The sequence below is a fragment of the Podarcis erhardii genome, assembly GCF_964252035.2.
Source record: "Podarcis erhardii genome assembly, chromosome: 14".
NCBI classification, from domain to species: domain Eukaryota; kingdom Metazoa; phylum Chordata; class Lepidosauria; order Squamata; family Lacertidae; genus Podarcis; species Podarcis erhardii.
Window position 1 is genome coordinate 52,734,138 of NC_138503.1, and position 22,211 is coordinate 52,756,348.

Below are 22,211 nucleotides of genomic sequence, written 5' to 3' on the forward strand. Positions count from 1 at the left end.
TGGTTCATTGTGGCAACATCCCATGAATTCTAGAAAGCCTTGGGGACCTTCAGCAAGGACACTGGTGCTCCATCTGCACCCTGCGTGCAGATCCGCCTGTTTCTTTGCACCCCATCCCTCCCGAATTTGTCCCCTTGTCAAGCAAGGCTTCGTTCCCATGGTTTCTTCTACACCAGTTCTTGTGAAAAACGTATTCTGGATTCTGCAGAAAAGCCAAACACAGTTATCATTCCAAAAACTGTGCTGAGGAAGTAGATGCATATACATAGATAATGAGGAGATATCCCTGGCCACAATGAAAACCAAAATAAAGGGAAAGTTCATAATTATATATTTATAAAATCGTCAGAGTTGTTGGGCTTCTTTAAAATAGTATTACAGTTGTCTTCTACTTTGGCTATACGTTTGGATATATTTCCATTTGGTTTTTAAATTTAGGCTGAGGACAGGCTGTCCAACTTTGCATCTTGTGTTAATAGTAACGTACATTATGATTTTTGGAATACAAGAGAGTTGGGCAAAGCAAGAGATAAATGTAAAGACTTAAAGAAGCTGCCTGTGATGTCCTCGGACTCGGAACCAGAGGTGTCTCAGTCCGCACCAGATCCTTTGCCTCAGGTGGCATCTGGGGCCTGGTTCTGAAGAGCCCCAGTCTGCACAGTTTCCCTTGCAACAAGCACCAGCTGGGCCGAGTCAGGGGCCTGAGCCTGCCCTGGCTCCAGATGCAGGGATGATCTCATTGCCTCCAGCTAGGCCATCACTTACAGCTGCTCCGCTACAGGTTGGGTCAGGAGAGGCTGAGGCAGCCTCTGGGTCTAGTAACCCACCGATGTCTCCTGAGCTACAGAGACTGAGGTCTGAGACAAGGAGATGCCTGAGTACTCACAGGAGGAGTGCTCGCCTTCAGGCAAAACAGGGAGGTGAGCCGCTGGGGGATCAGGACCAGCCGTTACCCCCTCAGAGATAAAAGGCTGTTGGACCCCGCCCCAGGTTGCTGGAGCAACATTGCTGCTTGCCAGAACCTGCCTGAGATCCTGACCTCGCCTGGTTTCCTGCCTCGTGTCCTGCCTTGGCCCTATTGGACTGACTCCTAGTGGAACCCTTGGATTCAGGACCGGGCCTGGACCGCGTTGCTCAGGTTACCCCCGGGCCCAGCACACTGCCATTTCTTCTTCTGCCTTGACCTTCTTTTCCCTTTTGCTTTGGTTTGCATAAATGTTGGGCTGCCTTTGACAGAGTGGCACCAGGGCTCAAGAAGCTAGAGGGGAGCAAGGGCTGGTCAGGGCCACCCTCCTCGTCGTGGTGAGGTGGTCCACGCCTGCCCCCCATTGCCCCTTTAGGACACCAGCTTTTTAGGATGACAGCCGTGCAGGCTTCCAGAGAGGGACCAGGCTTAAAGGGTGGGCTAGGGGGAGGGAGACAACTTTTGGAAAGCTCCCCATTCTGCAGTCAGAGCAAGTTGAGCTTCCTTATAGAGAAGGTACCCTTAAAACAAAACGTGGGGAAATAATGTCCAAATTGAGACGTATGTCAGATTGGTTTATCTGCTGCCCTTAATTCTCCCTTGGTAAGGCAGAAAATGCAAGGAGATAATTTGCTCTGGATTCATACTGCAAGCTGAAGCAGCTGACTGAGCGCCTCATTAGCAGCTCATTAAGCTGTTAATATTACTCATAAGCAGTTCTCCATACACATGGTGAGGCAGCGGCTCCCTGTTTTAACTCTTAGCAAAGTAGGGGTGCCATATTTTGCGGAGCAAATAAGAGGTTTCTATGAGACTCTATGGGACGTGGGTGGCGCTGTGGGTTAAACCACAGAGCCTAGGACTTGCCGATCAGAAGGTTGGCGGTTTGAGTGCCCACAATGGGGTGAGCTCCCATTGCTCGGTCCCTGCTCCTGCCAACCTAGCAGTTCGAAAGCACTTCAAAGTGCAAGTAGATCAATAGGTACTGCTCCAGGGGAAGGTAAATGGCGTTTCCGTGACTGCTCTGGTTTCGCCAGAAGCGGCTTAGTCCTGCTGGCCACATGACCCGGAAGCTGTACACTGGCTCCCTCGGCCAATAAAGCGAGATGAGCGCTGCGACCCCAGAGTCAGCCATGACTGGACCTAACGGTCAGGGGTCCCTTCACCTTTACCTTTATAAGGACTCTCATTTTAAATAGCCCTATTACATGTCGACTATAGAAGCTGTGATATATTGCTGAGGGGGGCAGAAGAAGAGAAGAGGAAAGCAAGTCTTTGACCAACAGTTATGTCTCACCCAAAAAGTATAGCCAGAAACATTCCCCTGGATGGTAATTTTACACCTGAAAAAGAGGATGTGTCCTGGAAAAAGAGGACACATGGCAACCCTAAGCAAAGTGGCATGTTTTGTCACATTGGGAGGTGGGGAAGAAGCTTATGCTTCCTCCATGGCTAATGGGGGGCAGGGTTTGGGCTGAGCCCCCTCCAGCCACATTTTTCTTTCCTCCACTTTAAAAGCTCTGTGTCCTCTTTCTTTCTCCAAAGCTTTTCCTGTGAAAACCTGCTCTTTAAAGCTCAGTCAGAGCAAACAGCTATCTGTGGAAAACCCAAATTGACATTTGCTCAGATTGAGTGCTAAAGATTGGGGTTTTGTGGGGAAAATCTCCAGGGGATGAAAATTAAATAAATGCTCAGACGCAGAGCTTTTAAGTGCGAACCTGTACCTGGAAAGAGGGGGGCAAACCGTAGATGTGCGTAAGCTCAGAGAGAGCAGATGACAGAGGTTCCACCATCACCTGCCAATTGCACCCTAAGGTCTTGCATTCCTCCTTTGGTTTAGTTTTCAGTTGCATCTTTGGGCTCCCTCCATGAGACGGCCACGAAATCAAAATGCTTTCATTAGAAAGGGCAACAAAGGGAGGGAGACGTGCAGAAAACTGGCAATTTCGAAATGCATGCTGCGGTTTAATAGAACAATTGTATGCTAATTTCCCATTGAATCCGCGGGAAGCGCCGGCACGGTAACGGTTTGCAGCGGTCTTAGCTCCCCCTAGTGGTAACTGGAGGTGAGCTCCCATCTCCGTCGAAGGAAATCGACAACGACCAAGAGCAACGCGGCTTCTGATTCTTAAAGGAAAGAAAATAGGCTTGTAAAATCAACAGTAATGTAATGAGAAGGCATAATGTTATTAGGAGCGAAGATGCAGCCTGGCCTCCCTTCTGGTACCTCAAATGCCATTAACTGAGAGAGGCAGACATTGCACATCCTCTCCAACAGCAGAAATATGGCTGAGCATGTTCTGCCCCAAACATTTTCACTGTGTTTTAAACCCAGGCTGTAAAGTAGCTTATCCTGACTTTATACACTGAGGGTTTTCGCTGGCTCTTATTGTTAGAATTATTGCTACCCGCACCAGCAATCTATTGTGCTGTTCATATTTTGTTGTAAGCCGCTCAGGGAATGTTTATTCATGGGAAGCTATACAAATCTAATAATGACAAACAACAAATGCTTGATTTTAATTATTTGCTTTATGAATATTTAGCTGTGATTGCTGCCTCACAGGAGATTGGGCTAAATGGCCCAATCCAGTCCTTTCCAGCTCTAGAATTCTACAATTCTATATCCTGCCTTTTGATCAAGTTGTCAGGGTGGCTTATGATAAAATATTTTTAAAGCACATTTTAATAACAAACGGGGGGGGGGGTTAAATCAGCATAAAAATGAATGTGATGGAACAAAACAGTTATTCGCCAGCCTTAGAAAATAAAAAGTAAGAGAGGTTTTTGCTAGATGCTGGAAAGACCTAATGAGTGTCCGGTGAACCTCTCTGAAGAGAGTGATTCAAAGCCCATTGAGGACTCAGGAGAGCTCAGGGAAGGGTGATCTCAAGATTCCAGCTGGTATTTATGGAGACAGGCAGAAGTGGCTCACCCTTTGGGGTGGAGCCACAACACTAGGAAACTGGGCAGGCCAAAGTGTGTGTACACACACCAAAGGTGGTTTTAGGGTCGCATGACCAGTGCAGCTGCACTAGGTGACACACTGCAGGGGCCCCACAACAATGATATAGGAGTGTGAGATGCAGGGACACTGAATTTTTGCATCAGGCAGGCCGCTGCTGAAATTTGAGAGCCCAAAGTCTGCCACTGCATGCACACACACACACACACACACACACACACACACACACGTCAACTTTCCTTTGGCTTTTTCTCATTTCCAGGAAAGTTAATTAACTTATCCCTCTTTGTTGCATGAAAACCCATAATTCAAAATATCCCCGTCTCTAATGATTTGGGCTCCCTGGGGCAACGATCAGGAGTCCTTGTAGAAGTCGCTGGCAAATTACCCTGGAATTTCCTTGTTGTGTAGGTAGGTCACCGCAGTTGTGATCCGACTCCGCCCTCCTTAATCGCTGTCTGATTAATGGCCTTTGATGCCAAAATCTGTTCCCTGAAGAAGAGGGCAGCCGTGTTAAACTGCTCAGGTGAAATGAGTCGCTTAACTAATTGCATTGATTCCAACTGTTCAGGCCCTGTGTGAGCTATGGCTAAGTCTCTGTGCACTTAAAAGGACGTTTCCCTAGACTATGGGATGCCACTGTTACTCTCTGAAGAATTTGTGGATGTGCTGGATAAGATGGAGGCCCATGTAGTCCACTATTCTGGAGGCAACAGTGGCTGACCAGATTGCCCTGAGAAACTGTGACTAGAGCAGTGTTTCCCAACCTTGGGCCTCCAGCTGTTTTTGAACTACAATTCCCATCATCCCTGACCACTGGTCTTGCTAGCTAGGGATGATGGGAGTTGTAGTCTAAAAACAGCTGGAGGCCCAAGGTTGGGAAACACTGGACTAGAGCATGAGGCTGCCCTGAGCATATGTTCCCCAGAATGTTTTCAAACTGATCAAACTCTTTATTAAAAGCCACCTGTTCCCCCCCAGGTTGGCAAGTTTTATTGTAAGCTCCTCGCAGCAGGAATCTATACTCTCAAAGGCTACTTGCCACAATGGCTATGCTCGGCCTCCATAGTTGGAGACAGCAATGTTTCTGAATACCAGTTGCTGGAAACTGCAGGAGGAGAGAGAACTCTTGTGCTTGAATCTTGCTTTTGCTACTTTCCCATGGACATCTGGTGGCTACTGTAAGAAGAGGATTCTGGAATAGACGGGCCATTGGCCAGACCCAGCAGGTTCTGCTTATGTTCTTGATAACAATACATTTAAAAGAGTATCCATCACCACCATGCCCTGTTGCAGCAAATTCATTTGGGTAACACAGTCTAGTTTAAATCAATGCTACTGAAGTGGTGGCCCGCAGACTGGTGCAAGTTCATCTGACATCAGTTGCTGGTCCCCAGTGACTCTCCAAAGGCCCAGGTTTTTTTTGGGGGGGGGACTCTTCAGGGACAAAATATGGTACCAGTTCCTGGCACATTGTGGGAGGGGAATCTTGGTCCACCACATCAGATAGCTTGAGAAGCACCAGTTTAAATGATTCTACTTTCTCGCCCTAAAAACAGGCTACTTTCACCAGCAGCAACCTATAGAAAAATCGTCACCACCACCATCATCCTTACTGCTTCTATATGAAAAGTAAACGAGAATTTCAGCTCTTTGAGAAATTAGAGGAAAACTGGACTGAAACTCATTTGCAAAAAAAAGGGATGTGGTTGCACAATAGAGGCTCAATTCTGGGACAATTGCAGAATCAATGAGGGACGTGCTGAAATTCAGCCATCAATTCATCTCACTTTCTTTGAATCATTCACACATTGACTAGCTCTTGACTATCAATCTAGATAGCAAGCTGTAAAAGAGACCTTCTTTCTCTCCTTTGTGTAAATGGCTCTTCATTAGGGGGTGGGGGTCCTTTCTATAAACTGAGGGAGGCTTCATGGATCAGAAAACTCTAAGTATGAATGCTTATTTCTTACAAGCAAGAAAGAAGCATCAGGGTGCCCCAGCGATCTAGTGTCTGACAAAAGACACACCTACGCAACTTAGCGCACCCAGGGATGGGAGGTGAATTTGTTCAGGTTCCATTTTAGCATGAACTTACCAAATTCACACTGCTCAAACAAATATGCAAACTGAGGCACAGTTCTCCCTTGCAAAGCTCACCTTTCTCTGAGCCTCACCACGCAGTTCTCCACCTACAGAGTGTGTATATACATGCATCATAAAAATGAATGTATTAGTGAAAGGTGCATGCAAAAAATGTGTATGTTGGTGAAAATTACAAACAAATTTGCATTATGCTGGGGAAAACAGCTTGCAAAAATGCATACAAGTTTTCATATTGATCTTTCCTTTTTTTTTTTAAAAAAAAAGGCAAATGTAAGCAGAAATGGGGCAAATTAAATTTTAAGATTGGAAAATGGAGAATCTGAGAGAAGCCAGCATTAACGGATTCTTCTTCTTTAGGAGAAGGCTTGGGGGGGGGGGGGAATGTACAGCTTTCCTAGCTAGGCAATTCTGAGAGAGTAAACAGCGGTGATGTGTAGCTGAGGGAAAGTTAAAGACAACCCTAACGGAACATTTGTGGGAGGCAGTGAAAAAGAAAAAGAGAGCAGGATCCCAGCCTGCCAAAAGTCATTGATCACCTGCTTCAGAGCCTCTGAAGGAAAAGGTGAGCGTGGCCAAGCGCCCGTTCTCAGGTGAATTTCTCTGTCACCCCGGGTTGACTGTTCCTGCCATCGGCAAGGTGCTTGTGTCCGTGTTAGAGATGGGCATTAATCTCTGCCTTTCTCAACTTGAACTCTCTGCTCTAAACTCTCAGAAAGCTACATTTCAAGGGGGTGCAAAAAAAGCTGGTGTGCGGCATGTTCCAGGCATACATCATGTGTTTAGCCTTGGGGGGGGGGCTGACAAGGCAGGGACTGATGAGAAAATGTCACTGAGGCTGCTTAGGAGAAGATGCCCTCCTCTCCACGTTAGTCTCTCCAGGGGATGGCAGTACCGAATCGCTGGCGCATGTCCTTCTGGCTTGCACCCTTTATAAAGACTTGAGGAATGAGATTATCACCCCTCTTTTATTGTCCATTCCGGGCCGCCCAGCTACTGCCACAGTGTCCTTTCTCTTGGCCAGATCAAGATGAGCAGGTGACAGCAAAGGCTGCAAGATTTTTAGCTGGGGCAATCAGAATAAGGTCCACTATTTGACTATTCATTCAAAACCCTAAAATGTATTTTATACAATTGACTTTTTAATTCTATTCTTTGTATATCGTAGTGTTGTTTTATTGCCATGGCCAATGGCTGACACAAATAAAGATTCATTCATTCATACCCTCCAGGGGAATAGCAGAAGCTGCCTTAGACAAGGTTGGGATTTTTGTCCACCTTCCCTGCATTGCCTTCATTCCCTGGCAGAGGTCTTGGGGGTCTTGGGCCCTAAGGGTCTTTTTCCGTCACCTCCTTTTTATTTGCTTCTTTTATTTCTTTCACACCATTTATATCTGGGTAGGGTTGTCCAAACAAAAAAGTTTTCAGCAGGCGGCAAATAGAGTACAGTGAAGGCACCTGCCTGATGTCAATAGACAGGGAGTTCCAAAGTTCAGATGCTGCCACGCTAAAATACCAACTTCAAAATGGCAGGTGCTGCAGACGGAAGCCAGGATATTCTGTTCTATGATTAAATGGTCTGAAAAATTTCCAGACTAATGAATGGGCTCTGCCACTGAGCTAAGACCCTTTGCACCCCACCCCAGGGAACCCCCAGTGGCGTAGCGTGGGGGGTGCAGGGGGGGCCGGCTGCACCGGGCGCAACATCTGGGGGTTAGGGTTAGGGAGCGCAAATCCACGGGTTAGGGGGCGCAAATTACTTGCCTTGCCCCGGGTGCTGACAACCCACGCTACGCCACTGGGAACCCCTTTTCCAAATCGACCTCTCTGCTGTAAATCTTCCATGGAACCCCAGTTCAGTCTGGGAGATGGTCTGCAGATCGACCTTTCCCACCCTGGTGCCCTCCAGGTCAACTGTCTGGGATGATGGGAGCCAGGAGTCCAGCAGCATCCGAAGGGCACAACATTGGCTGATCAGATCATTGGCTGACCAGATCAAAAGCATTTAATTAATTTTTTTTCACAGCCCTTTGGGGCTGGTCAGGAGAAGCTCTTTGATTACCATGGCTGCAGGGCAATTGAATTCATATCTATCTCTGTGCACCCATTCTTTAATCAGAATCAGAGGTCAGCAAACTTTTTCAGCAGGGGACCAGTCCACTGTCCCTCAGACCTTGTGCGGGGCTGGACTATATTGGGGGAGGGATGAACGAATTCCTATGCCCCACAAATAACCCAGAGATGCATTTTAAATAAAAGCACACATGTAAAAACACGCTGATTCTTGGACCATCCGTGGGCCAGATTTAGAAGGTGATTGGGCCGGGTGTGGCCCCCGGGCCTTAGTTTGCCTACCCATGGTCCAGATCCTTCAGTGATGTCTCTGCTGCTGCTTCTTGAACATCACCTTCTGGGATCAGGAGACCAGACGACACCTCCCCCCCACACACCCCCGCAGTGGCGGAATATTTTGCCCCCAACCCTGAGATCCGGAGTCTCGTGCTCTACCGACTGAGCCGTCCCAGCTCAGTCCTACATGGATTGGAAACGGTCCATGCAATTGCCAGCTCATTTTGACCTGAACTCTAGCCATGTGGAATAGCTGTGCCGGGATAGGGATGCTAGCATTGTCTTAGTCCACATGGTAGGAACAAATCTGAGGTCCTGGGCAGAGCTGTCTTAAGCATATACGGCGCCGGGGTGCAAAGATCTGCCTACACCCCCCCCCCGGTTGCCCAGTCCAGGCACGCAGGAGGGGGGAGCCAGCCGGCTGCCTCAGCGTCTCACTGGCTCGGTCACCCCCAAACTCACGGCGCAGAGCCACCCGCAGCAGAAGAGCCCACCGCGGCGCACAAGCCGACAGGTGGACTATTCCCCGGACTCAACTCTCAGGCTCCGGACTCTCAGCCTGGCGTCCCTGAGAGCCCGGTGCCCGGGTGCCCCGCACCCCTAGCGCCTATGGGTAAGACGGCCCTGGCCCTGGGGTGGAGGGGTGTGGGGAGGACAGTGGCCAGTGGTCTGGATGATGGGAGTCCAACAAGATCTGGCTACAGCTGCACATCTGTTCCCTGCTGAAAAATGGAACCCTGACCTTTGTCTACTTAGGTTGCTTCTTTGTGGTCAGTGACAGTGCTCATGTTCCTTCCACCACAGTTCTAAACTACAGCTGCAGTCTCCTTTTTTGCGTGTGTGCACAATTTCTAAGTTCTGCATAGATTTGCCCCGTGTCTCCCATTCCACCACGGAGTGCACAGCAGAGGCATCCACTTTCTGGCTCCAGCCTCCTCCTGTGTTTGTGCCTGTGGGTGTGTCTGGGGCTGCCAATTGATTTCCTGCCTTTGCACTCTCTGCTCTCTTGGCACTGCTACAAAGCCACAGTTAGCGATTCCTTTATATATGTATATAAAAAAGAATTAATTAATTGTACGGCTTGCTCTTTTTCTGCTATTTGCTCTTCCTTTCTCTTGAGTGATTCATCAAGGGGGTTGTGCCTGGAAGGTAAAGCAAATCCTCCTCCGAGTAGCAACCAGATACAAAGAAAAAAAAGCTGTGCCATATCCCCAAGCAGAAGACGAGAGCATCCCCGAAAATGGCGCCTCTTTGCTTGCCAACAACATCATTTAGGCCCTCGGGGTTTTTTGCTGCACCTGTTACGCTTGATAACTGGCACCTAAAGCCACAGGAATAATGTCACGCCAAGCCCTGTTTGCATATGTGTGACAGCAAGGGATTAGCAGGGAGCGCATAGCTTGGAATTGCCAGTGCCTTTTGGATATGAGAGGCCATTAATTCCTCCATGTCTAACATAGATATGCTTGTACTTCTGGGGTTTCTGCCCCTCTCCACGCCATGATTTAAGAGAATGCGTTGGAGTCCCCAATGATTTCTTAAGAATTGTTAAGCTGCTGTTGTTTTTGAACACATTGTCAGGTTAGCATAAATGGCTGGTTCTGTACAGAAATGTGAATTTCATTTTCCCAGTACAGTAATACCTCGGGTTACAGATGCTTTAGGTTGCGGGTTTTTTAGGTTACGGACCTGCCAAAACCTGGAAGTACTGGAATGAGTTACTTCCGGGTTTCGGGGGTCGTGCATGCGCAGAAGCCTTAACCCATGCTTTGTGCATGTGTAGAAGCGCCAAATCGCAACCCGCACTTGCACAGACACGGGTTGCGAATGCTGCAGGTTGTGAACGTGCATCCCGCATAGATCATGTTTGCAAGCCGAGCATCCACTGTAGATCCACTCGGATGTGGGTTTTCAGCTGGTGCCTTGTGACCCACAACACAGTCGTGGCCGGGCCCAGATCAGAATTCCAGGAACAAGAGGGTCTGCAGCACTTCTGTTGGCTTCTGTGGGTTTTCAACAGAGTTTCAGCACCATGAAATATAGGGCACCTTGTGAAATTCTATGGCACTCTGGTGAATTTCATTTCATAGTGATGGCTCTTTAAAATCCAGGACTGGAGGGTCCACTACTGAGGAGCTTCACGGCCAGGTGGGGGATTTGAACTCCCAATTCCTAGTCCTCTTTAATCCACAGAACACCCCTGTGAGGTAGATTGGGCAGATAGAGGCAGTGACTGGCTTCCAAGGTCACAGTGAGCTTCATAGATAAGTGGGATTTGAACCCTAAATCCCAGCCAGACACTCTGGATTTTGCATTTGTATGTTATTCTGTGTGAACCACCTGCGGGGGGCACTGTTTGGGCTTAAAGGTGGCATATAAATAAACAAGAACATAACTCTAACCACTAATAGAGTGCAGCAGGTCCATGCCTAACCTCTGTAGACATAGCCAGGCCCCAAACACATCCCACCCCCCAGGGCAGGGGCAGAGAACTTCTACATGTCATTAAGCTTTTGCCAGTTTTCTGCCAATTTATCTCTTTGGCCTGTCCCCAGAGTTTATCAGGTTCCTAGTGGCACAAATGCATATGGCCCACAAGAGGCACCTTTCGCCACCCTTTTCTCCCCCAGCGCCTGAAAAGGACCAGCATGCTGCAGCCATGAACTCACCTGCTGTCTGCAGTTATTTTTCCAGTGAGATCCACAAGGGACTTTTCTAGCTAGAGGGATTCCATTTATGAAGCAACATTCATTTGCGCTCTCTTGAGCACCAGGCACCTTTGGAAAGGCAGTAGTCGTTAACAGTTGGTGCGGTTTTCTTATATACAGTCAAACCTTTGTTCCCCAACACCTCCATTTTGGAACGTTTCGGCTCCTGAACATCGAAAACCCGGACGTAAGTGTTCCAGTTTCCGAACATTCCTCAGAACCCGAATGTCCAACGTGGCTTCTGATCTTCAAAAAGCCTAGCTGTCAGCCAGTCGGAAGCTGTCTCTCGGAATTCAAATGTTTCCGAAGTTAAACGTGCTTCCGGAACAGATTATGTTTGACTTCTGAGGTTCCACAGTATACCGCTTGATTCTAAAAAAACAAAAACAAAAACTCGCCTCAAAGCAGTTTACAAAAAAAGATAATCAGATTATCAGTATGTAAAATTACCAATAATGTAAAACTTTTTTTAAAAAAGTTAAAATAACAATGGACTAAAAACAGATTAGAACTTGCATCTGCTTTGTAAACCTCTGGGTAGGCTTGTCTAACTAAGAATGATTTTAGCAAATGTGTCATTATTCCTGTTGTTATTATTAATAATAATGATAATCAGTTTTAATTAAGCACTAGTCTAATGGCTATTCTCCATTTTGCCTCTTGCTTTTTAATTGTCCTATCTTGCAACTGAGTTGCCGGTGGCAGACCTGCAGTAAGAAACAAAAAACAAAAAACCACCCCAAACTGCCATCAACTTTATTTATGTTTTGGATTATTAATGCAGCTCATAAAATTCCTCCAGTTAGTTTTGATTGAATTGTTTCTTCTCCTCCTTTTTTTTTTTCTTTTTTCTTTGGGGTGTGCGATTCTGTCGTTTAATGGAGCGGTAAATAAGAATTTCTGATAATGAGCCCAAGCATCTGTCACAACAACCTGGCTGTGGTTATTAACATTTCCATTAACGGCAGGGTGGGCAGCGATAATACGGAAGCGGCGCAGTTAGAACAAAATAAATAGTTGGTGTCAGGCTGAGTGGGTGTTAATTACTATTTTATTTCGTAACCCCAGAGAGAAGGAGGGAGCGGAAATATATAAATATATAACGACCACGCAGCTGGCGAAGGTCACTGTCCGTGAAGAAAAAGGCTTCAGGAGGAGCAACTAAGGAGGGTTCTCTTGCCTTTCTTGGGTGGCAAACAGTTTATGGCTTCTATTTGCAGCCCGTTAAATGGGTGGGGAGGGAGGAGGCAGCAACTCTCAAGCACCGTGGGCAGAGGTTATGACAAGACCATCTGCAGGCAGCTTGCTGCTTTCTGGTCTCACTTCGACACCCCTTTAAAAGTTAGTTCCTAGCAAAAACGCAAAATAGGCTTAAGTGGGTTCGGAGGAAGCCGCTCAGGCGCCTGGGGTGGCACGCCCAGGGGCAGGGCAAGCCATTCATAGGGGCAGGGCAAGGGAGGTGTGAGACGCCCATAGGGGCAGGGTACACTGCGGGGCCTCCGGAGTCTGCCTGCCTCCTCCCACTCAGCTGCCCTACAGTGGGTGGACCGTTTGGGCAGCGCGGAGCCTGTGTGCGCCCAAGCCACCGCCTCTCTTCCAGAAGAGACATGTGGCTCGGGCGCGCTGCAGGCCCTGCGGTAAGTGTTGCCCAGCATTTTGTGACCCCCCTCAGTGGTGACACCCAGGGCGGCCTGCACCTGTTGGGATGCGTCCGGGGCAATTGGCAGGCCCCCAGCTGGCTCCAGCCCACCGGCCGGCAGCCGGGCGAACTCCTGTTCTTGGAACAGCATCAAAAACTGCGACTCAAGCCTCAGAGACCTTTAGGGACTGAGCACACAAGCCAGCAGAGATAAGAACTCTTTGCAACAGAAGTAGCGGACAGAGGCATATGTAAGCATATTTATAAGCATTTATTCAGCAGCAGGACAAAGGAAAAACATGTCTGATTCCCTTCGTGTCCAAGCAAACAGCAGCATAGGCAAAAGCTGTACACAATGGAAGTTCCCAGCAGACTGTGCTGGAAGGAAACAGACATGTGACATACAACAATTCCACATGCCTGTTCTAAAAGGGGAACAGAATTATATCCTAACAGCACCCACCACCCACCTCTTCCTCCACCCCTGCCCGTGCCCTGGTCTGCATAAAGATGTGCTAGCAGGGCATCCCTCGTGCAAGGAGCAAATGCACCCAAGGAGCAGCTGGTCTTACAGAGGCCACACAAGTATCCTAAAGCAGCAGCTTTGATATCTAGCTCCGGATGAGAATACTGTTTCAGACCAGGGCTGGCTCTGCTGTGATGGAATTCTCCCCCAGGAAATCACATCCTTGTGCACAGAAAGCTAGCAAGTCAACGGAAAAGCCTAGGCTAGGAGTTTTCTCCCTAGCTTTCTAAGTGTGGGGGTTTTCTTTCATTTGGTATGGAAGAACCAGTGGCGTAGTGTGGGGGGTGCAGGGGGGGCCGGCCGCACCGGGTGCAACATCTGGGGGTTAGGGTTAGGGGGCGCAAATCCACGGGTTAGGGGATGCAAATTCCTTGCCTTGCCCCGGGTGCTGACAACCCACGCTACGCCACTGGGAAGAAGACTTAGCCTCATGCCTCTTAAGTGCTTTTCAATATATATATATGATAAAACTTTAGGCTTATTGATAAAAAAACAGAAAAGCTATTTTAAAATATTCAAAACCTGCTTAAAACAAGAGTAGCTAAACAGTCATAAAGCACATGTAATATCTGGATAGGTTTGCAAAAACAATAATGTTTTAAGCAGAACCCGAAAAAAGTTCAGCGAAGGCACCTGTCAATAGGCAGGGAGTTCCAAAGTGTAAGTGCTGCCACACTTAAAGATTTATTTCTTGCAAGTGCAGCACAAATATTATGTGGCACTTGTAACTATGCCTATGGGGTAAGGTGATGGTGTAGGTAAACTGGTCCCAAAACGTTAATAGTAACACCTTGAACTTGGACCAGTAGCAAATTGGCAACCAGTGCAGATCTCTGAGCAGAGGTGTTATGTGCTGGCATGGCCTGACTCTTGTTGGCAATTGTGTTGCAGCATTCTGCACTGGCTGCAGCTTCAAGTTCAAGGGAACCCCCACTTGGAGTGCATTGCAGTAATCCTGTCCTGAAGGGTTGGGTGAACTATTGCCTGAAATTGACAAAACACACACAGTAAAAACAGAATAGCCAGGCAGAATCCAACCCCCTATTTGTTATCCCTCCCTGTTGAATGCAAGCCCCCAGCAGAAAGTGTTACAGCTCTTCAGGCAAGTGTTCGAGGAGACCTCTGTGCGAAATGAATTTCTCAATTCAGGGGCCGCCCCATGATGCAGACAGCGCTCTCTCTGCATCCTTTAATTCATTCTGAATGCATTGCCTCCTGCTTTTAAAAGCATTCTGCGTGCACTTTTGGTGCAGAATGTGTTTGCTGCTTTCAACACTCTGTTTGTTTAAAGGAGTGGGCAAGGTTTCCAAAGACTTTGTAAGAGGCAAGAGCAGCTTCTGGGGAACACAACTTGTGTGCCTTCTTCTTCTTCTTCTTCTTCTTCTTCTTCTTCTTCTTAATTATACCAGCCTATACCCGGAGGTGTCAGGGCGGTTCACAGAATAAAATCACAATCTATAAAATCAAAATAAGAACAATAATGCAATAACTCGCCCCCACCGCAGCCTGAATCCCCCCTCCCAACTCAAGATGCCAGCTCTGACATTCACTTCTCCTTCTCCTTCTCTGCCCTCTCTGTTCCCCTCTTCTCTCTTCCTCCAGCCCCAGCAATGCCGCCCCAGAACATCCAGATAAGTGCGCTCTCTGCAAGCCAGCTAGAAGTTGCCTGGGACCCTCCGCCAGTCGACAGCCAGAATGGGAATATCCAAGGCTACAAGGCAAGTGCTCTGTTCGTGTGTCCACTACTGCAAATCTTCTTCCTATTGTCATTTATATTTCCAACTTTCATAAGACTTGGGCATGGAGATGGCAGCCGGCTGTTCCTCTCTGCTGCAGCCAGGTCACTTCACATGTGGCATGACTCAGATGCAAGAATAGAGGTGCCTGCAACAGGCAGCTTGCAGCGACTTAGAATCACAAAGATCATAAAGAAAGTGCATGAGCAACATGCAGATCCCCAACAACTGGTATCTGACCAACTCGAGCCACGATGATGGATTTAGACTCTCTCCAACAGTTAGCTCTGATAAATGGAATTTTTCCTCAATCCCTTTTTCCTTTTGTGCCTTTTCAGTGGTAAGTCTTTGCACAGGACCTGGAGATTACCATTGCAGTGTGGCACATCTGATCTGGATAATGGCAGAGCGGAGACTGGGGCCAGTTCCTCCTTGACCAGGAAGGGAGCAGCTGGTATGCCAGCCCCAGTTGGGGGTGGGGTGGGCACAGCGGCATAGCTAGCTGCTCGGGCGCCCAGGGCAGTACAAATACCCTGCACTGGAGGGCGGGGCTGTCAGAATCGGGGGGGGGGGTCGAAAGGCCAGCTGGCTCGGCCCCAGCTGGAGCGTCTCCCTTCAGCCTTGCCGCTACGGAGATCCCTCGACCTCTACTCCGACGTGATCAGTGACTCAAGCTTGCAGACTTGTGCACACTTTACTCAGCAGTGTAAGCTGCACAACAGAAGAGGCTTGAGGCTGTAAACACATACTAAACTACGCATTTATTATACATAAATCAGGACAAAGAAAACATGGCATCTCTCCTTGCCGTCTTCTCGGAGAGAGACTAAAAACAAAAGCATTACAGAGCAGAAGTTCTGCTCATGCCATCAATCTGTGCTGGAATGTAAACAGACATGTGACACACAACAATCCCATGTCTGCAGCAAAGGGTGGAATGGAATCCCAACAGGGGCAAGCCAGGGCAGAGCATGCTGCACAGAACCTCCACAGAGTCTGCCAGCCCCATGTTGCCGTTTCGGGCAGCGCGGAGCCTGCTAGTGCCCGAGCCACCGCGTCACTCCCCAGGAGAGACGTGTGACTCGGGTGCACTGCAGGCCAGGCCCATAGTCACCCCCCTCTGTGATAACACCTGGAGCAGCCCACACCCACCGCACCCCCCTTCCTACGCCACCGGGTGGGCACACTCATGGCTGCCACCTGTATATCCATTAGTGGCGCTAGATCTAGGATCATACTCAATATTTCTTCTTTATTTATATTTAATACTATTTATTGCATTTGCATCCCATGTTTCTTTCCTGGGAGCTCAAGGTGGTGTACGTGTTTCTCACCCTACTTATTTAATCCCCACAACATCCCTGTGAGGTAGGTTAGGCTGAGAGAGACCATCACTGGCTTCTAGGGTCACACAGCGAGCTTCACAGCCGAGTGGGGATTTGAACCCAGGTCTTCTAGGTCCTTAATTAATTAATTATTTCCCAACCCCCCCCCTCCACTGAGCTTAAGTTGGCATAAATAGGTCTCTACCCTCAATTTATCCTCACAACACCCCTGTGAGGTCGACTCTACCAAGAGGCAGTGACGGGCCCCCAAAGTCATCCAGTGATCGTCACAGGCAAGTGGGGATTCGAACCCGGGCCTCTCCCAGGTCCTAGTCTGATGCTCTACCTTGTCCAATGCTTATGGTGAGATGAATTCTCTAGCCTTTGGACTAGTAGAATTCATGCCAAACTCCTGAGTTATGGAATCTCTCCTTCAGATTCCCTAAAACTAGACCAAATTACTGCTCAAAGACTGATCCGCCAAAGACTGGATGACATCGATCTACAGCGAAATTATATGCTGGGGGGAGGTGTTTGTTCGCCTCAGAACATTGGTATCACATTAACTTACTGCGTTCCATCATACCTCTCCTCCCTTTCGACTGTTGCCCATAGACTGGCCTTCACCAAAGCGAGGTTCAACGTTTTTCCCTCCAACGTCCTGAGACATAGATTCTCAAAGGGCCAAGCCCTCGCCATGTGCGAATGTGATAAGGAGACACCGGAGTCGCTCCAGCACATTATGTTCACTTGCCCCCTGTTCAATGTGCCACGGGCAAATTTGTTGGGATCAATCATACAGAAACTAGAGGGTACCCCACCAAAATTCCACCTTGCCCAAATCTTGCAGGATAAGGATACTCATACGACCCTGAAAGTGGCAAGGTTCCTGGTCGCTGTCCTTACCCAAAAGCGACGCCAAGGAGCACTACAAGCTAACTAAGGCGTAGTATGCCATTCTATCTTATGGTATTTTATTGTTATAGTGGTGCTTTAGCGGCTGTTTTCCCCACGTGCACAAGTTGTTCTTTATGTGTCGTTTTTACCTGTATGGGCCTATGGCCGTAAATAAAATTACCTTACCTCTGATGCTCTAGCCACTTGGCCATGGCTCCGTTGCAGTTCTGTCGCTTTGAGAGGCCACAAGCAGCCTGCTGCTTGCAAGCCCTGCGACTTGGCTGGCGCTCGTTGCCTGGCTTATCCCCCCCCCACCTGTGTGTCAGAGCAGCAAATGGAGCGAAGCTGAGCCAATGGAAATGATCTGGCATCGCCTCTTGGCAGGAGCAAGCTACCTGCTATAACAATTTGTGTGTTTTCCGCTTTTGTTTGTGCACAGGCTGTTCTAATCGCTTGGCTCGTAGCACCAAGGCAGAGTCTTGGCTGGGCTCTCGGGTCAGGCTCCCAGTTTGTGCAGGAGAGGATCAATTAACTGTTACACCCATTTGTGGCTGTCCCGCAGCCAAGGTGGGGTTCCTGCTGGGGTGTCATTAGGGGGAGAAGAGAGTGTCTGCAGTTTTTCCACCAGGCACTGAAAAGGCCACAGATGTGGCGTGGTCATGAGACCAGACCTAGGGGTCCATCTAAGAGAGCATCCTTGGCAACCAGGTGCATCCTGAGAAGCACCCAAGCAGGGTGGCTGGGCAGTAGCCCCACCCTGAGTTGCCCCCTCCCCCACACTGATATGCAGAACCTTTGTGGCTAGTAATTCTTCTTCTTCTTCGGCGATCCCTCGTAGCCGAGTAAGGTTGTCTTCCATAAACACAGTTTTAACAATGAGTCCGTAAGTGACTGTGGAGGCCAATTCTGGATCCACACGTCCTTCCACATTTGTTTCTGGGCGGGAGTTGATCACAGTGTGGATTTGCCAAGCGTGCCTTCCTCTTAGCACGTTTCTCCCTTGCATCCTGAGTTGAGTGCCTTCAAAGCCCATGACACCTTTGGTAAAGGCTGTTCTCCTTTTGGCTAGTAATAGCCATGGCTGGACCTCTTCTCCTCCATGAATTTGCCTAATCTTATCTTAAAGCTACATCTTGGAAGCTGAATGTTGGAAGATTCAGGACGGCAATTCTCACAGTGCATAGTTGAGCTGTGCAACTCACTCCCACAAGAAGTGATGATAGCCACCAGCTTGGATGGCTTTAAAGGAGCATTGGACAAATTCCCAGAGGAGAGGACTATGAATGATGACTAGCAATGGTGATTCCACAGTTGGAGGCAGCAAAGCTTCTGAATACCAGTTGCTGGAAACCACAGGTGGGAGAGCGCATGTGGTTGGCCACTGTGAGAACAGGAGACTGGACTAGATGGGGTATTGGACGGATCCAGCAGGGCTCTTCTGGTGTTCTTATATTAATTTGCAGCTAGAATTCCATAAATCAGTTACGCCTTTTGCCTGGCCTGAATCTCTTGCTGCTCAGTTTCAATAGATGACCACAATCATTATGGGATGAGAGAGGGAGGAAGACACTTATCCCCTGCTGTCCACCTTTCCATTTCCTTCAAACTATGTCGAATTTTATTTGCTCCTTACCGGAAGTCCAATGGACACAGCAAAGAGAGAGAAAGAGGTTCAAAAATCGTTAATTTATAACATGTTGTGGGGGGTGAGTTAGAGGCAGCAGAGGAACAGATGGCAACTTTAGAGAGGCAGGGTAAAAATCCACATTAAGTAACCCCTTGTCTTCCAATTAGGTTTACTACTGGCAGGAGGAGAGTCAGAATGACACGGAAAAAGTGAAGGTCCTTTTCCACCCGGAGACAAGCATTCGGCTGAAGAACCTCACCAGTTACTCTAAGTACTTGATCTGCATCTCTGCTTTCAACGCAGCAGGCGATGGGCCAAAGAGCAGCCCTGGGCAAGGCAGGACCCACCAAGCAGGTAAGGATGCGATGCCACTGCCATGTACGAAGCATGGCAAAGCCGGAACCTCTATTGCATGACCTCCAACTCTGTGTGTTCCCCTGTGTTTTAAATAGAAGGCTGCCAAAGCCACACATCCTTGGAATGTCATAACGACCAGACATAAGGATGAAGCCTGCCTCAATAACCCAGGACCTTTTCCAGAATGTCTGACTCCTGCCCTGTCCCCAAAGCCGAATGCTCTCCAATATTACACAGCATTTTGGGGGGCATTTACCCAACTACTTCTGATGTCCCATTGCACATGGGCAATGGGACATCAGAGGCCTCCTCAAGCTTCCTTTGCCAATCCGCTGCCCACCAGTGGCTAGGACAGATGGGAATTCTCGGTCAGTACTTATGGAAGCCACAAGATTGGCAAAGGCTGCCTTAGAGCTATACACCCGTCATTCCAGACACCCATTCTACGTGCAGTGGGGGGTTGAGATCACATTGATCTGACATCCACTCCTAGGACGAGTGGCCTTCATAATTTTTGCACAGATTGGGGCTACACATGTCAAACATGTAGCAGACTGTGCCAGAGAACTTCCGATCAAACCCACCCACAGCCCACAACAACAAACGTTTATACTGCTACAGCTCTGCCTGCATTGTTGTTGTTGTTTAGTCATTTAGTCGTGTCCGACTCTTCGTGAGCCCCTGGACCAGAGCACGCCAGGCACTCCTGTCTTCCACTGCCTCCCGCAGTTTGGTCAAACTCATGCTGGTAGCTTCGAGAACACTGTCCCACCATCTCGTCCTTTGTCGTTCCCTTCTCCTTGTGCCCTCCATCTTTCCCAACATCAGGGTCTTTTCCAAGGACTCTTCTCTTTTCATGAGGTGGCTAAAGTACTGGAGCCTCAGCGTGTGCCTGCATAAGGCTCCTTATTTATTTATTTATTTATTTATTTATTTATTTATTTTCCTTCTAAGACAGCAGAGAGGAAATCTGTGGCTCTCCAGATGTCATGAACTACAACTCCCATCATTCCTGACTATTGGCTTTCTTGATCTAGGGCAGATGGGAGCTGTGGTCCAAGGACTTCAGGAGAGATGTTGGTCCCCCCCCCCCGCAATGTTCTGAGGCCTCCAAATACAGAAAGGGAGCAAGGTTTTTAGACTTTTAGATGTCAAGCACTGAACAGTCGCAAGGCAGTTTCACTTGGCAAGTCAGATTAATGGATTTTGTTTTTTTAAAAAAGAGGTGGTGCTTTGGTATCTTCTAACTAAAATTACTGCTGCAAAACGCACTGAAGCAGACTAGACTACAAAGAGGATTCTGCCGTAGGCCATGTTCCCATCTGACATGCCACAGACACAGCTGTTTATGCTGGTTTAGTTCATGTCCATCTTTTATCTACCCCCCCAAACCATCTTTGATCCAAACTGAGAAAAAGAACGACCAGTAATGTGTGTGCAGCCGTAGATTATGAGCAATGTCATGGGCTGGAAGGGGAGCTGCCATCTTCCTGCCCCTAAGTGTTTCTGCTGATGTTCATCCGTCTTTCAGCTCCAAGTGTCCCCAGCTTCCTGGCTTTCTCAGAAATCACTTGCTCCACCGTCAACGTGTCTTGGGGGGAGCCAGTTGCAGCCAATGGCCTTCTGCAGGGTTACCGGGTGATCTATGAGCCTTTGGCCCCAGTGCAAGGTAAGAGTGCCCAGGAGAGATCAGTGTGCCCAAATGGGGAAGAGAGACGCACATTGCAGTTGTGTGTCTCATCTCCCAATATACAGTATATGTCCACCCACCCCTTTGTACATCTCCATTAACTGTGGTTTGCCATCACCTCATGGATGGAGAAACATGCATTCAAAAGAGTTGATTCAGCTTTAATTTTTCATTGTATCTCTCTCTGTATTTCCCCACCACCACCCATTTCCAGAGACCCCCAAAGAAGTGGGGGCCCACCCTGAGTTCTTTTCTGTTGAGATTTTTTCTGCTCAGGTGACTTTCACTTGCAGTCCCTGTTTATGGATTCTTGAATGTTTATGAGATGTTGCTTTTAACCTGAGTCATAGATGACAACAAAGAACCCTGCAGCTGTTTTTCACAGCTTGCTCTAAAACAGCTTGAAATGTGCATTATTTGGGGGGGGGGGAGGTCTTCTTCATCTCTAATTTCTCTGATCAGTTAAATAACACCCCCTCCGGAGACACTGGGTGATGTCCAGTGTGATTTTCCTCTCTTGGGGCATTTGAACAATAATATGTCTCTGAATTAAAATATTAATTAGAAAGAAAATTTGAACTAGACTTGTTTCTTTTCTTTCTTTCTTTAGATTTAGCCAATAAAAGCTGAGATAAATATCTTTAATATAACATAGTAATAAACTAAAGAGATGGATGATAGCACGGCAGATGTAATGCGCTCTGAAAAGTTTGATCCAACCAGCTTCTGTCAGATTTTAAATGAACTCTTGTGTTGTCCAAGGAGTTTGACACTTTTCGGGAAACTTTGAATATAACACAGCAGTCAAGAAGGCAAATGTAATATGGGGGGGGGGGAAGCATTTTTCAAGAGACTGAAAATATTTCTTTTTAAAGAAACTACTATTATGCCACTCTTAAAATCACCTTTAAAACTCCAGGCAACTGGCCTTCTCATCAGCCCTTCCCCACTGCAGGGAGGTGGGACCGATTCAGATGGTCCGCCCCCACCACTTATTGGATCCAAATGGTTTCCAAAGAGTGTTAGGAGATGTTTTGTCCCATGTTGATGGCCTTCCAGCTGATTCTCTGGTGGCCTGCTGGAATGCGGAGTTAACCAGGGCTATTGACTTCCCTCTCCAATTGCATGGATGGCCCTGTGATTTTCCCTGGAGCTGATGGCGATGAAACAATTGCTAAGACAGCTAGAGTGCCTGTGGAGGAAAACTTATTCTGAATTGGACTGAACACAGGTTAGAGCTCAACGTTGAGCCTACCAAGTGGCGATAGCGACGGTGAAGAGGGCCTTCTTTGCCGCCTGTATTGCATCTGCAGAAAATAAATGTA

General features: G+C 48.0%; 1 protein-coding gene across 6 annotated transcripts in view; it reads left to right on the top strand.

Annotated features, from left to right (window-relative positions):
* Positions 1 to 22,211, top strand: part of SDK1 (sidekick cell adhesion molecule 1) — a 595,311-nt gene that overhangs the window by 538,650 nt on the left and 34,450 nt on the right. For all 6 annotated transcript variants that reach the window (XM_081839463.1, XM_081839466.1, XM_081839467.1 and 3 more), the window contains 3 exons: positions 14,857 to 14,972; positions 19,007 to 19,193; positions 20,728 to 20,865. In XM_081839463.1, coding sequence (XP_081695589.1) covers positions 14,857 to 14,972; positions 19,007 to 19,193; positions 20,728 to 20,865 — 441 coding nt within the window. The remainder of the gene's footprint in view (positions 1 to 14,856; positions 14,973 to 19,006; positions 19,194 to 20,727; positions 20,866 to 22,211) is intronic.